Source organism: Pollachius pollachius (genome assembly GCF_949987615.1).
Source record: "Pollachius pollachius genome assembly, chromosome: 2".
In the NCBI taxonomy this organism is placed as follows: domain Eukaryota; kingdom Metazoa; phylum Chordata; class Actinopteri; order Gadiformes; family Gadidae; genus Pollachius; species Pollachius pollachius.
In genome coordinates this window covers 46,588,998-46,605,097 of record NC_136935.1, presented here as the reverse complement: position 1 = coordinate 46,605,097, position 16,100 = coordinate 46,588,998, and the positions used below count along the sequence as shown (strand labels likewise).

The window sequence follows — 16,100 nt, the reverse complement described above, 5'->3', positions numbered from 1 at the left end:
AGCAGCGTCAGGAAAACGAAGAGGGTGGTACAACTCCACCCTAGCCTACCCTGCTGCACTTCAAAGGCACCACCTACGTCACCCCTCCATCACGCTCTCAGACCTCCAGGGGTGCAGAAATGTAAAACCCTGGTTGCCCCCCCCCCCTTCTCCCCTTACTGTACCCTCACGCTCTGGCTGTATTTTCTCTGGTGTTTGTACATGAGAGTTCAGCAGGTTCAGCCCAGTTAAAACAGCACCACTCCCTCCCCCTTTGGCCCCTCGGTGGAGGAGGCAGGAACCAAGGCCTCATGGGGGGAGGGAGGGAGGGAGGAGGCGGGAATGGTTGTAGGCTCCTCCCTGCGGTTCACTCCTTTTTTTTTTCATCGCTCGTCTTTTCTCCCCTCCTCTCGTCTCATCCCTCTCCTCACCTCTCTTCTCTCCTCTCCTGTCTTCTCACCTCCTCTTGCCTCCTCTGCTCCCCTCTCTGCTCCTCTCGTCTCTTCTCTCTTTTCTTTTTTCCCCCTCTTCTTTTCTCTAACCTCTCCTCGCCTCATCCCCTCTTCTCTCCCCCTCTACTCTCCTCGCCTCCTTTCCTCTCTCCCTTCACTTCTCTTCTCCTCTCTTCTCTTTCCACAAGTTCCACAATGAATCCATATTTTGGTCTCCCCTGCCTCCCTCCCTGTTCTCCCCCGGCCTCCCCCCTGCATCCCTCCCTGCTATCCCCCCCCTCCCTCCCTACCCCCTGCCTCCCTCCCAGTCCCCCCCCTGCCTCCCTCCCTGTTTTCCCCCCGGCCTTCCCCTTGCCTCCCCCCTGCATCCCTCCCTGCTATCCCTCCATGCTCTCCCCCCCCTCCCTCCCTGTTCCCCCTGCCTCCCTCCCAGTCCCCCCCTTGCCTCCCTCCCTCCCTCCCCCCTGCCTACCTCCCTGTCCCCGCCCCCCCTGCCTCCCCCCCCCAAACCCCCCCCCTCCCCGCCTCCCTCCCTCCCTCCCTCCCTCCCTCCCCCCTGCCTATCTGCCTGGCTGCCTGCCTCGCCTGCCGGCCGGCCCAGCACGGCATGCTGGCCGGCTGGCCTCCTCGGCTGGCTGGCTGGCTTTAATGGTTGCGGTTATGTGCCGAGGACCAGCCCTGGAACAGGAATTCATTTCTCCCCTTAGTCTCCGACCACTAACTAACACTGCCTCCCCCTCCTCCCCCGGCTCCCAACATATCCAAGGAATGTCTCCCTTCACGTCCCCGCTGTGCTTTCGCTGTCTCCCTCTCCTCTTCTCTTTGAATTCGCCTCTAAACTATTAAAATGGGAAGCGCCCCATCTCAGACCGGTACACACACACACACGCGCGCGCATACACATGTACACGCACACACACCCACACACACAGATGCGTGCTCACATAAGCACAACACTTATCATCCACGATTTTTCGAGACGGGCAAACACGTGGACACGCCACATTTCTTTCTTCAAATTTGCGTGTCTTCTGCACGCCGACTTGCTTGCGCATTTAGCCACACCCCTTTAATCCCAGCCTTCACACCTGTAGAATGACCTAAGTGCTGGTACAGGTCAGACACTTAGTGGGGCTGAAAGACAAATCCTCCTTCCTTCTCTTTCCCCTCCATTAATCGCCGGAGATCTCCGCCGCTTTTTTGCCTTCATTTCCAAAACAAATGAGACGGAATTCCAAATGACCCACATCGACTCCGCCCCTCAGTCCTTTCCTCCCACCAGCCTCCGCGTTGGATCATTCCAGTTACGCCCCCCCCCTTCCCCCTCCCCCCAACAAGTTCCCGTCAGAGCTCTGTCCCGGGACGTGCGTGCGGACCAGGACAGTCAGGTGGGTCGTGGGGGCCGAGCCCGTACAGGAGGGAGTTGAAATAGGTCCAGCATGTCAGCCTCACAGCCCAGCTCCGAGGGTGGGTTTCAGGGCCCAAAGTCAGACTGTGTTCCCTGGTTGTGGCTCTTATAGAACCTTATGATCTGGGGCCCCTTTACTCTCTGTACTCAAAGTATTACCGATCTGCTCGTGGCAGGTATATAATCATTAATTCAGAGTCTGAAATCAAGAAAAATATGTTTTTAGGGAAGGTTGAGATGGCTGACCTCAAAATGGTGATTGGTGGATTTATTGATTGATTGATCTTTTCCTTAAATTATTCATCATTTGAAATGGATTTATCTTTGCTTAAATCACGAGGTAGTGCTTTGTACTAAATTAACCTAAATGTTGTGCATTGGTCTGAAATGTTGCGCCTGTTTTCATCATTTCCTATTTTATGACACATCACCACATCAGGGGAAGCCTCCATCTTCATATTCAGATCAATATCAAATTGAACTGATTGTGTATAGCACATTTCATAACTCTTAAGTGTGAATAATGCAGGCTTACTCTCTCCTCACCAAACGATTTAGTTCAGTTGATTCGGACCATACCTCTGCCTTTGGGTCCATAACACGTGGGGGCCAGAGAGTTATTTAGATAGAGGGATACATTATTGACATCCATCGACCACTTTCTCAAGACTAAAGATTCAGAGAACAATTATACTCAAATGCCCCCACGAAAGCTGGCCAAACTCCCTCCACATTTTGAGGATAGCGCCATGTTGCCACGTGTGCAGAGGACGCCACCCGCAGGCCCAGGGAGGTATTTTAATCAATCTGGCGTAAGTAGAGACATGACAGCTGCTTTAAGGCTTTATTCTCATTTGCAGATCTGCTTTTGTCCCCGATGTAAAGTAGGTTTAGGTAATCAGGTAAAATTGTCCAGTAGAACGTTGAATATGTTCTGGCAGGACATCAGGACATAACCCTTTATTTTAAGGAAATACCCCTGGCCCCTCCGACCCAGTTTTCTATATTCTAACTTAGAATGATTCACTATAGCTATATGCACGCAAACACACACGAAAGCATGCCCACACACATACACACACACACACACACACAAACACATTCACACACAACCACACACACAGATATACGTACAAATGCATGCTCTAACGCACACACACACACACATACACACTAACAACACGCAAAAGCGAACTCACACAGACACACACACATAAACACACACTACCACCACACCCTCCTCACAGAATGAATGCTGGGGCCTACAGTACAGCTGGGATTGGTTATTATTTACTGGCTTGGCTCACATGGGTCCATCACACACACGCATACACGCACCCCCCATACACACACACACACACACAGACACACACAGACACACGCACACACACACACACACACACACACACACACACACACACACTACTGCAGTGGAAACAAACGGGGTGAATCTGTTCTGCACATAGGAATGTGAGGCGCATGTGTTTGTGTGTTTGAGTAAAGGGGAGTGAGAAAGGGAGAGAGAAAGAGAGATTTCTGGGATCCAGACTGCTGTGGGTCTGGTCGTGTCCAGGAAAATGAATTCCTGACAATAACTGTTCAAAGAAACCCCCATAATATAAACAAACGCACACACACGCACACGCAAACACACCCACATAGACACACACACACACACACACACACACACACACACACACACACACACACACCACACACACACAAAGGCACTAGCAAACACACCAACATAGACACACACACACACACACACTCACAGGCACACGCAAACAAACCCTCATAGACACGCAAACACACTAACAAACTCACACACACACACACACACACACACAGGCAGACACAGGCACACGCAAAACACACCAACATAGACACGCACGAAAACATAAACACAAACACACACACACTCCCAAACACAACCACATAGACACGCACACAGACACATACGCATACACACACACGCATTATGGAATGCTACTTGGTACTTAGGCAGTAGGTAGGCGTTGCAGTGAATGGAGCTATTGCATTTTGTCAGGGATCTAACTCCATCACGCAGGCCCCCCCCCCCACACACACACACAAAGTGTTTTTACATGTTTCCTCACTCTTTCTCTGTGTGCGTTCATATTGGATGAAAGGATGAGGCCCGTTCTTCAGAAAGAGAGATATAAAAGGGATTGAGGGAGAAGAAAGAGGGACACATCATGCCCAAGGCAAGGACAGTGAGAGAGAGAGAGAGAGAGAGAGAGAGAGAGAAAGAGAGAGAGAGAGAGAGAGCGAGAGAGAGAGAGAGAGAGAGAGAGAGAGAGAGCGAGAGAGAGAGAGAGAGAGAGAGAGAGAGACTCACACATAGAGAGAAAGAGAAAGACTTGAAGATAATGATTAAATCAAGCAGCAGAATGAGAAAACAAGAAGGAAGGGAGATTGTGAAATTGCGTGTACTGACTAATAACACTTTAAACAGGGCGCCTTTGAATCCGCTTGTACTAAATTCAACGTAGGAAGTGTTCCAGGTGTTGGCACCATGGGCACCAAGTCGAAGCCTGCTGTTGTACAGCATGACGGAAAATACTGAAATTACTATTAACCATCAATTCTAGCTTCAGACTACATGCAGCTACAGAACCACTTGCAGACTTTTTTTGCTGTTTGAACACATTGGAATATGGCAGTGTGTTCAGCAGTTCAGATGGGGTGTCACCAAACAATACATCCATGCCCACACAAAGGATAAGAGGCTTTAGGTTCGAGAAGCCCAGAACCAGGAGAGTTCTGGCAAAGGAGCGGCCCATCCACCTACACCTCGCCACCCCCACGTAGAGCCCAGGACGCGGGTGTCGCTAGCTTCAGACGCCGCACTGCAATAGCTGGCGGTGGTGGCTATTGCAGACATGGACTGCAGAATTGCATCACTGAGCCACTGCCCAAGGAAGATGATGAGGGAGAGAGAGAGGGAGAAAGAGAGAAAGAGAGAGAGAGAGAGAGAGAGAGAGAGAGAGCACAATGAGAGGTGGTGGCGCTGTGTCCGTCTGTCTGTGTTCGTTTAACAGAAACGTCTTAGGAAAACTCACGCACACCTAAAATACGCAGGCAACTTTCGCACAACAACAACCGTCCAACCTATCGAAAGTTCTTTTTTTTCCGTTGCTTGTTGTCATCAGGCACACGGCTGACTCATACCATTCACGCATCGTTCACATTTCAAGAAGCGTTATATCCATCAACAGCAACTTAGAGGCGGCGTCACTTGAACTTATCCACCGCCCACCCACCCACCCCCTTACGTGCCTGTATCCCACACTTTCTCTCTCGTTCCCCCCCCCCCCCCCCCCCCCCCCTTTGTTTGACTGGGCTTCATTCCTTCCCCCCAATCTCCAGCCAATTCGGCCTCTTTCCCCTCTCCCTCTCTTTCCACTACGATGACTGCTCCAATATTTCCCAATGAGAAACATACTTTGGCTGGTATGTGGTTTCGGGGCCTGACAACAGTATTTAGTCCATTCTCTCCCTCCACGTCTCCCCAGAGTGCCTTTGAGCCTGTGTATTCTGGCCGCGGTCCACGGGTCGCTAGCTAGGTATGAGGCCCCCCGCCCCCCAACCAACACCACCCTCCCCCCTACACACCCACACACATTTCTTTTCTTTTTTTTTTTCCTTCCCTACATCACTTTGAGCAGAAAAAAACGAAACCAAAAAAGAATCCTAATAATCTCCACCCTCTCCCTTCTGTATTTTCATTATGGTCGCATAGGAACTTTGAAATTTTCACTGGTTTATTCATCAGACGGTAGGGCGCGTTAGGCCAGTGGTTCCCCGGCGTTGACTCTAGCAGTCGAGGAGGACCACTTAATTGTCTTGAAGACCTTTCTCAGACCGTCTCATATGCAAATGGTAAAAAATGGATTAATACTTGCACGCAGTGGCTGAGCAAAGAGTGCCAACGCCCCCTGCATGCACACGTTTTACTGCAAGAAGGCAATGGCCAGTGGGAGACAGTTGAAAAGAAAAGTCTGCAACGCTGCTTATTCTCCCAGTATGTTTATTTAGCAATCACAAATTAACACAAAACATTGATGGAAATCCTTACAATGGAAAACATATGATGGAAGGGCTTATGACCCTATTATTTTAATAATAACAAACCATACTACCTCAAGATTTATATTTATTTTAAATGATAGATATAATTTTTTCTATTATTGTTAATGTGTCTTTTTCAAGAATAAAATCCCATGTACCACATGCAGTCCCCTCCCGTACCACCAGGGGTAGGGGAGGGTACTGAAGGTTCCTCAGGTTGAAAATCACAGTGTTAGGCTCTCCTCCCGTCTCCATAATGACTGCTGGCCCACAACAAGAATGCTGTCACCACGGGTTGTCGCGGTGGCTTTGCGTACGACCATTTAAGGAAACGGGATGCATAACAGGCACTTGAAAACCCCTCCCAGTAAGGAGGACCAAACACTTTGACTTTTTGCTTCTTAAAATCCCTTCTCGCATGGTACAGGATCAATGCTTGTTTGCCCAACATCGTGATCAACCCAAGGTCATTTTTTTTGCCCTATATCATTACACATAAGTATTTTCCGAGGTCTTCTATGCAAATGTTCCTTATATGCAAATGTTGCAATTTGGATGTTTTCATTGTAATGAGTCAAGAGAGGGCATGGCTTTCATCTAATGGTAAATTGGAAAGTTAGATTTGTTTATGATGTGTATATGTTATAAGGGTTAGTAAGGTTTGATTGTGATGTGTATATATTATCAAGGTTAGTAAGGTTTGATTTTAATGTGTATTATGGTATAAAGGTTAAAAAGGTTTTATTGTGATATGCACATATTATACAGGTTTAGGTTTGATTGTGATGTGTACGTATTCCACGTTACACATCATTGTAAATGAGGCTCCTCCCATGAGACAAGGGTTCTAAAGCAGTGCAGGAGAGAACTGACGATCAAGATACCAAGTACGAGTGGAGAGGTAAAGGAGGAGGGAGATGCAGAAAATAATGAGGGATGGATGAAGTTAAAGAAAGTATGGCAGAGAGAAGGGCAAGAGGCCTCTTTGGGGTGCCGTGGAAACGAAGGCTTCCTGTCTGGGGAGGAAATAACTTTTCATCTACAGTGTGTGTGCGTGTGTGTGTGCCGGTGTGTGTGTGTGTGTGTGTGTGTGTGTGTGTGTGTGTGTGAGAGAGCTTGTGTGTGTGGTTGTGTGTGCACGTGTGTGTTTGAATATACATGTGTTTGTGTGCGGAATATGTGCATTCCACCGAGGTAATTGGGGCCATTATGTGTATATATGTAGATTACTGGGTACTAGGAATGTCCAGTGTCTTACTGTAACTGAACAAAATCTTAAGGAATGTGAGAAAGTGTTTAATACGTGTGTGCAAATGTTAGTATGCATCTGTGTACATTAAGCATCCTTTATAAGTTACTCTTTGCTTAAGAGGGATATGCTTTAATTATGTGCAAAAGAATATCAGCGACATTGTATGTGAGTGAGTATGAGTGTGTTGGAAGGTGCCCGTGTTCATAGAGTATGTGTTGTGTGTGTGTGTGCGTGTGTGTAGACGTGCAATGCGTGTGTGTGTGAGTGTGTGCGTGTGCACATATAGTGCTAGCAAGTGTGTGTTTAGAAAGTATGCTGTGTGAGTGTGTGTGTGTGTGTGTGTGTGCGTGTGCACATAAAGTAAGTGTGTGTTTTTGTTAGGCAGTAGGGGATCCATAAGAGGCTCTGGGCAGGCTGCCCACAGGGAGGTCATTGAGGGAAGGGCAGGGCCTCACGTGTGGAGGAGAAGTTGTGTGCATGTTTTTCTTGCATGCATGCATGCAACTCTAGATACATATGGGCCCTGGGTGTGCGTGCCTCCACAATAGGCCGACTGGCAGTGTGTGCGTGTGAGATGGGAAGTGAGGTTGCCATGGAATGTGAAACCAGTGTGACTGCGAGGTGCTCCAGCAGGGGGACTTAAACAGTGACTTCATTGTGGCGCAGCCTCTGCTTTGTGTTATGTCAAAGATCCAACAAGTGATTGCGGTGATTGAGTTTTGCGGTGTTTCTGGCTTAAGAAGGTTAACGGGGTTCGGGAATACGAGTGGCGCAAGTCACATTCTCAGATGGGCAACTGGAGGCACCTCCGGGGCTTTGTGCCCCAAAAAGAAGCGTAATTTGATGTGCCCTTGAGCAAGGCAGGGCATGCCCCATTGGTCCTCTGTAACCGCTCATTATCCATAAACGAAGGTATGCCGTGCCAGGGTATGAAGCAGGGCAAGGCCTCCATGCCAGACCTCGGTTTGCGTGCACAAAAGTAAAAAATGTCTGCCTCAGGATTTCTGAGGCATTGTTTCCAAAACGCCTTTGCAAGCGTATGAGACGAAGATCTCACAGGGTTAGAAAGACGGATGGTGTATGTTCAGTTTGTGCTTCTAGATTTATACATTCCACCACACCATCTTTGGGGGACTCTTCACTCCTTCAAAAGTTATACTACAATAAAATGCTTGGTTTGGGAAATATGAAAGTGATCTCTTTCAACAAGGCCTTCACTGAGCTGAGGAAGGAGATTATTAAAGGCATTTTGCTCCATGCAAACAACTGAATAATTCACATTCAAATATCCTCCAGCTGTCCATCAGACCGAGGTCAGGTTGGGTCTTCTGTGGAAAGAACATGGAGGTCAACACAGAAGAATTCTCACCCCCAACCTTGTAGTACATGGCAGGTACCAGAACACAGGAGAGACAAGTTTCAAACCATCTAGATACCCTGTTCCACATTTCACGCACATCGACGAAAGCGCTGAAGACATTGTTTTCTATCTTGAAAATACAATGCCATAAATAAAAATAACATAGATAATAAGAAACATTCTAAGTTTCATGTGGGAAGCCGAGCAAAAAATGCATTGTTCCCTTCTCTGGTTCACCCTGTCTCCCCCCACGCACCTCTTGTCTCCCTAGTCGGGCGAGAGACACCGGGGAGCCATGCTGTCCTTAGACGAGCCCCTGGACCTGAAGCTGCCTTCTGGCCGGACCAACGGACACCTGAAGGCGGGCAAGAGGAGCTGCTCTGCCTCCATCTGTGCCCCGCTCAGCGCGGCACGCCAGCGTCTCTTACGCACCGTCTTCCCCTCTCCGCCCTCCTCTCCAGGTGAAGCCCAGACCTGTGTGTCCACTGGGACACCGTGTACCACAGCAGGACATATTGTTTTGTCACCTGTTGTGTGATGCCGTCTCGTCCTTCCCTGTTTTACTATATCATATTGTGTTTTTTAATATCCAATTCAAACATGTTTATTTAAGTTTGCATTGTGTTACTTTAATAGTAAGTTTGTTGTATTCGTGATTATCTGTAAGTTAAAACTTTACTACTTTTTCATTAGAGGGTTTTTGTTGATAAAGCATTTTGTAACTTTATGGTTAGTTTTGACGTTTACACTGCACGCGGAGACTCATCACTTTTGTAATACATTAGCGCCCCTTAGTGGCACTTATGTTAAATAACAGGATTAAATATAAACTGGTTTGGCAAATGAAAACTGTTTTTTAATCCTAAACTGGATTAATAACTTCTCGTCTGGCCAGACCAAGTGGCTATATTTATACGAGAGTACATTCTGTGGGTGATTTTTTTATCCACAATGGTTCATAAAAAAACTGTTTGTGAGTGAAACAAGCAAAATAAACTACTGAATTAAAACATAGGTACAAAGGTTAGCGAGTACAGTGTCTCGGCTACAGGTCAGGCCAACTCCTCTAAGAGACCTGCTGTGTCCATGACTAGACCTATAGCATGCCCGTCCATCACCTACTGTCCGTACCACAATGCCCAGTTTAACCTCTTATAACCCAGCCTCCTGTTACTCACTGGTTCCCAGACTCCCGCTGCCCGTCACAAGAGCGACCCAGGTCCTGCTGCACCCCCCCAGCCATGGACCTCAGCCTGTCCCTCTCCAGCCGCCACCCCGCCTCCCCCTCCTGCTTCTCTCCCTGCCCCCCCTCCCCTCCCTCCCCCCGGGGATCCCCTCTCAGCAGCAGCAGCCCTCTGCCCTACCCCTTCTCCCGGGTGAGTCCTTCGAAATCTCTTCTTTCTGCAGTGGCACCTTGATGTCCCACCTGGACATAATAAGGTGCATCTCATCTTAGTTCCTCCTCTTTTTCCTCCTTCTTATCCTCTTCCTCCTTCTCCTCTTCCCCCTCCTCCTTCTCCTCCTCCTCCTCGACCTCCTTCTCCCCCCCTTCCTCTTCCTCCTCTTCCTCCACCTCCTCCTGCACCTCTTCCTCTTCCTCCTCTTCCTCCTCCTCCCATCTCTTGTTCACTGCCTTGTGAAGGTTTCATTCGTTAGTTTTTGCATGAATACCTACGCAGTGACATTTTTCTGCAATTCAGTTACAACTGCAAAACCAAACGGTTGAACATCATTGCTGTTATCTAATAACCACTATGATTCATGGTAACAACGTGTCAGCTCTATACAGGAGGCATACAGTCCCTTCAGGACAGCTGTAGCGTAGCAGAAGGATTTACAGAAGGAGGGGCAAGGGTGAACACTATATTACTGAGATCAAACTTTAATTAACGTCATAGAAAGCAAGATAAACAACCAACCCATGTGTGTTTAGCAAATTGCCATGCTTGGATGCATTGTACAGCTGGCATGCCCTTGACTAAATCAATAACTATAAGAAAACACTTCCTTTCCTAAGTTTGGGTGGATGCTAATAAAGAAAGAGTGACGCACGACACAGAATATGAGCGTATGACACAGAATATGAACAAAGTAAACAGAAGCAGAGTAGCTGAACTCACTGATTGTCTATGTTAAATGTCAATTTAATGAGGGCTACCGCTTTAAGTACTTGATTTATTGACTCAAGCGGCCGGTTAATGTACCCACCAATCACAGTTGTACGTTTGGACGGAACAACTTTAACTGGGAACTTACTTAAAAATCACGGACGCACAACTGAAACCAGCAATAACTATACAAGCTCCACAGTGTCACCGCTCTGACAATGTTTGTTAGAAAACGGGTACATTCACCAGCTGCATGAATCAACCACTCAAGGACTTCATTAAATTGACATCAACCTAGCCAATCAGTGCAGCTCCTCTGAGCTTTTCATACAGGTACAAATTTGAACAAATGAAACAGAATTTGGTCAAATGAAACAGAATACGAAAATATGAAACAGAATATGAACAAATGGAAGAAGTTAAAGCTAAAGACACAGCCCCCTTATGAATGGCCTAGTTACTAAAGAAATAAATAATTTAACCAAAAATAATAAAACTAACTACTATTTTACTGATCAAATATGATTTAATTATGTGAGTTTCAACAGTTGGAACGGTCGGTTATTCCTGAATAGCAGGGTGCTGCTGCTATGAATTACAGACCGTAAATGGCCGTAATTAAGCCATCAGAATTGAGTATTAAAGCTGTGTAATAAACTAGTATTAAGAGTCTAGCTTTTTTGTATAGCAATTAATTACGGTTACTGTCTCAAAGGGCTTACTGTATCAGAAATATAAACCCATGGGTAGAAACATTGAGCTGGAACACAGAGCGAGGGATTGGCCCATCATGGTATCATAACCGCGTCTTCCTCCCCCACTCCCGTCCCCTCCCCAGGAGTCATCCACTCAGCACTACATCGAGGGCAGAGGATCCCCTGATGGCTATCCTTTCTACCTGCCAATCAAAAGCCAAGGGGGCGGTTATAACTTCCCCTCCTCCGTGTTCATCGGTCAGACCAGGGAAAGCCCCGAGCTCTCAACGTTGGACGACCAATTGGCCTGCCGCTGGATGAAAGTAAGACGTACATAAGCGTTGCTTTCCTTGACGCATACACACATTGAACATGTTTAATTAACGATGGCACACACTGTGTGGGTGAGTTTATGTACATGTATTCCTTCTCGAGGTTTAAATGTAGTTATTGATTGATTGATTGATAGATAGATTGATTTTTATTTCAAACATTTAAAAGAAAAACTGAAATTTTCATTCAGAAAATCATGATGTTACACAAAATAGAAAGCATAATTAGATACATAAATGACAAACACTTGCAGATTGGAATAACATGTTCGAAAAGGAGTAGGAAGAAGTTCACACTTATTAAATCCCAGCCCTTTTCCGTAACTCATTGTAATTAAGCTTACTTAGTTCTAAACTGGTGGCACAGTGTTTACATGCTTGCTACACTGTCATGTGAATGTTTCTTGAATCTCTGGGCTCATTTCAGTGCTCTCTCTCTCTCTCTCTCTCTCCTACAGTGCCACCTGCTCTTCGACACGCTTCAGGAGCTGGTGGACCACATCAACGACCACCACGTGAAGCCTGAAAAGGATTCTGGGTACTGCTGTCAGTGGGAGGGCTGTGCCCGCAACGGCCGAGGCTTCAACGCCAGGTGAGGGGGTTATTTCCACTTTGTTCTTACTGTACCCACCTGTAGCTGTGAGATCCATTTGGATCTCTTCATATGGCGCATCTTTAGATATGCTATTTTCAGGTTGTAAATATGAGTGCCGGGCAAAAAATATCCTCTTAGAAGATGAGAACATAAAAGTAATCAATGTGTCTGTCTGTGTCTGTGTCTATATGTATGTGTGTGTGCGTGTGTGTGTTTGTCTGTGTTTGTGTGTGTCTGTGTTTCTATATATGTGTCTGTGTGTGTGCCTATTTGTGTGTGCCTATGTGTGTGTGTCTATGTGTGTGTGTGTGTGTGTGTGTGTGTGTGTGTGTGTGTATGTGTGTGTGTGTGTGTGTGGGCTCCTTGTCGATAACAGGTACAAAATGTTGATTCACATTCGGACTCACACCAACGAGAAGCCGCACCACTGTCCCACCTGCAACAAGAGCTTCTCGCGCCTCGAGAATCTGAAAATACACACCCGCTCGCACACAGGTCAGTCAACACGCCTTGGCGTCCCCCGTTGTGTAAATATGTAGACACAAGGATGGTTTTCTCGGCTTACCTGGGAGCGTCACATAACGCTCAGACAGTTTCAAGAAGCATGGAGGAATCGAGAAGCACGCAGCCGACGAATACTTGTGAAATGAATAAAAAAGTGAAAAATAACAATGATTGATTGTATTTATATAGCGCCTTTCTAGGTACCCAAAGCGCTTTAAGTAGTGAGTATGTAGGACAGGAAGTACACCTCACCCACTGCCAGTGTGATGCACCCACTTGGGTGATGCACTGCTGCCTGTGTGCCCCGGTATGCTCACCACACACTGGAGAGGGGCGGAGTGATGAAACTATCCAGTCAGAGACTGAGGGGTGATAAGGGGGCCACGTTGGTACAAGAACCGGGATTGTGAATTTGGCCGAATTACAGAGATTAACACTGCTACTTTGGAGAAGTTAGCACCCCTACTCTTGAGGAGAGTGCTACAGAGCTAGGACATCGGGGTAAGCACCCCGACTCTTAGGATGAGTGTCATGGGATTGTGAGTTACGACAGAGAATCGGAAGAAAGATGAAGATAGCGCGTTTCCAAGGGCGGTAGGGTAAGGCAGCATGATTAGGTATGATATATGGTATACGGAGTACTGAGAGATAGGTACCGCTAATCACGCCTGGACCCCGCCCACATTTTGCGGTGGAAACGCGAACCATTCTGAGCCTATTCATACCTAGCCAAACCGCACCCGCCGTTGGAAACACGCCATTAGCTTCAAGAGAAGCCAGTGTTTCTATACAGGTAGCCACAGTGCTGGGGTATATGACGTAACTCGATGAATCAGACCCCCGTGAGGTGCGTTGTTTGTACTCATCTGGTTTGTAGTCATGGTTCATTGTATTCATTGTTCTTTGTATTCACGTTTTGTACATGTGTTCTTTCCTCTAACCCGATGTGCGTCCTAGGAGAGAAGCCCTACATCTGCCCCTACGAGGGCTGCAGCAAGCGCTACTCCAACTCCAGCGACCGCTTCAAGCACACGCGCACCCACTACGTGGACAAGCCCTACCGCTGCAAGATGAGCGGCTGCCACAAGCGCTACACCGACCCCAGCTCCCTGCGCAAGCACATCAAGGCCCACGGACACTTCGTGGCCCAGGAGCTGCGCCTGGCGGCCGGTCGGGCGGGGCCGGTGGCGGGCGAAGCAGCGGGGGGCCGAGGGTCCGCGTGGCAGGCCAACCGGGGGACCCGCCCGGACGGCGGGGACACGCCGTTCGTCGGCCAGACCCACGTCATCATGCCCGCGGCCGCGGCTGCCCTCCTGGGGGGGCTCAGGGCCTCGCTGCCGCTGTCAGCCCTCTGCCACGCGGGCGCCTTCGGGCGGTCGCCTGACGCCCAGCTCATGTCCCTGGGGACGGCGGGAGGAGGGGGGCTGAGCCTGAGCGACTCCCTCCGGACCCCCATGGGGCTCTCGGCTGCTTCCCTGCTGGGACTGCACCCCCCGCTGGTAGCCAGGGAGGGAGCAGGTGAGGAGGGGGAGGAGAAGGAGCAGGGAAGGCGGGAGGCTAGGGTGTTCAACCTATCAGTGGGGATGGGGGGCCGAGTGGGAGACACCCTCCCCTGGCTCATGGTTCCTCCCTCTGCCTTCCTCCTGAGGCCGGTTGTTGGCAGCTAGGGATGTGTCTGTGTGTCCGTCTATGAGCGTACGTGTGTGTGTGTGTGTGTGTGAGTGTGTGTGTGTATATTTGCATGTATTGAGGATATGGTGTGGAGTGACTTTTTACAACAACAGTCCACTGAAAGTCAGAAGAACCACCAACATGCAAATCACGACAGCCTCCAGCCTATGACAGCAGTGGATTATCTTTGTTCACCATGCCAGAAATTTCAGAATCTAGCAGCTACCCTAATGAAGGGAGCCCTCTTTCATTGCATTATATTATAGGTTTAATTTTACTTGCAAGCAAGTAAAACCACTACAGACAGTGGGCTCAGTTATAATGGAATGAGTCAAAGGGTTGGTTGGAACATAATATTAATAGTTATAATAGTAATAATAATAATTATAATAATAATAATAAAAATAATAATAATAATAATAATAATAATAATAATAATAATAATAATAATAATAATAATAATAATAACAATCAAGCAAACTATGGAAATGACTTTGGTACATTCATTTAGACCTATTTTAACTTTATGAATCAAATGTTGAAAAAAGAAAAGTTCAATAATTCAAGGCGCAGACCTACGAACTATAGTGGATGCCCTGCTGAATGTCTGTCCTGTCGACAAAGATCTGTACCAGATCTGCACAACTTTTTATTTTTCTTTCAGAGGTCGCCAAGCCTCATGTCTGCCACAGCCCTGTGTGGTGGGGGATTGTGCATACGCATTGGCCTGAAGGCTGTACATACTCTGCCAGACTATATCAAGATGCACAATCGCAAGCTACACAGTGCTTTCAAAAGCCCTGCCAAAAAACAGTATGTTAGAAAAACACAAACATCTAATGGAGTGTCTTTTGTAATATAATATATTATAATGTAATACATTTCAGACAATGGCCCCATCCGGCCAGTACGAAAGGATTTATCATATCTTATTATTTGCACATTGACATATTTGAAGTAATCAGTTTTCCAAGTGTTTTTAGTGCCTTGTGTTAAACACTGCCGTCAGCGTATGAGGTACTAAGGTATATACTGTACATGTAACGGTCAAATTTTTTAAGATCCTTCTTTCTAACCAATGACAAGTGTGATTCATACATCATTGCCACTGCATCTCCTCCTTTAAATAACATTTTTGTTAGACGTCCATGATGACGACAATGACTTCCAGTATGTCAATAAACACATGGGAAATAATCTTTTCTTAGACCATTGCTTTTCAAGTGTCATCATTTGTTACTTTCCAATGCAAATAACGTGACAGCTGTTCAATGCACCTTTTGAAAGCTTTTCATTCAATTATTAACTGCAGCAACTCAATAACTAAAATGTTCATACACTATGCTTGCACCCTACATAACCGCACACATACATGCACACTAACAAACACATACTAAGTGGCTAATATTCATACACAATATATACATAGCTCCTATTTTGACAAAGTAATTTATACACAAGCATGCTAAATGAACACAGATGCAAGCATACTTAATAGTTGTACACACACAAGACATTTAACATCCATATAAATTTGATTGAATTACAGTAAGACACTAGACACTCAAAGTTGATCAGTTTTCTATAATTATATTCACATGATGACCCTAATTGCCTCTGTGGGATGCACATATTTCCTAAACCTGATC

General features: G+C 47.0%; 1 protein-coding gene across 1 annotated transcript in view; it reads left to right on the top strand.

Moving 5' to 3' along the window:
• Positions 1-15,607, top strand: part of LOC307071082 (zinc finger protein GLIS2-like) — a 17,120-nt gene extending 1,513 nt beyond the window's left edge. The window contains exons 2-7 of the mRNA XM_079729958.1: positions 8,818-9,007; positions 9,735-9,922; positions 11,493-11,672; positions 12,140-12,273; positions 12,653-12,771; positions 13,738-15,607. Coding sequence (XP_079586084.1) covers positions 8,842-9,007; positions 9,735-9,922; positions 11,493-11,672; positions 12,140-12,273; positions 12,653-12,771; positions 13,738-14,447 — 1,497 coding nt within the window. The 5' untranslated portion in view covers positions 8,818-8,841 and the 3' untranslated portion in view covers positions 14,448-15,607. The remainder of the gene's footprint in view (positions 1-8,817; positions 9,008-9,734; positions 9,923-11,492; positions 11,673-12,139; positions 12,274-12,652; positions 12,772-13,737) is intronic.
• The last annotated feature ends 493 nt before the right edge of the window (positions 15,608-16,100 follow it).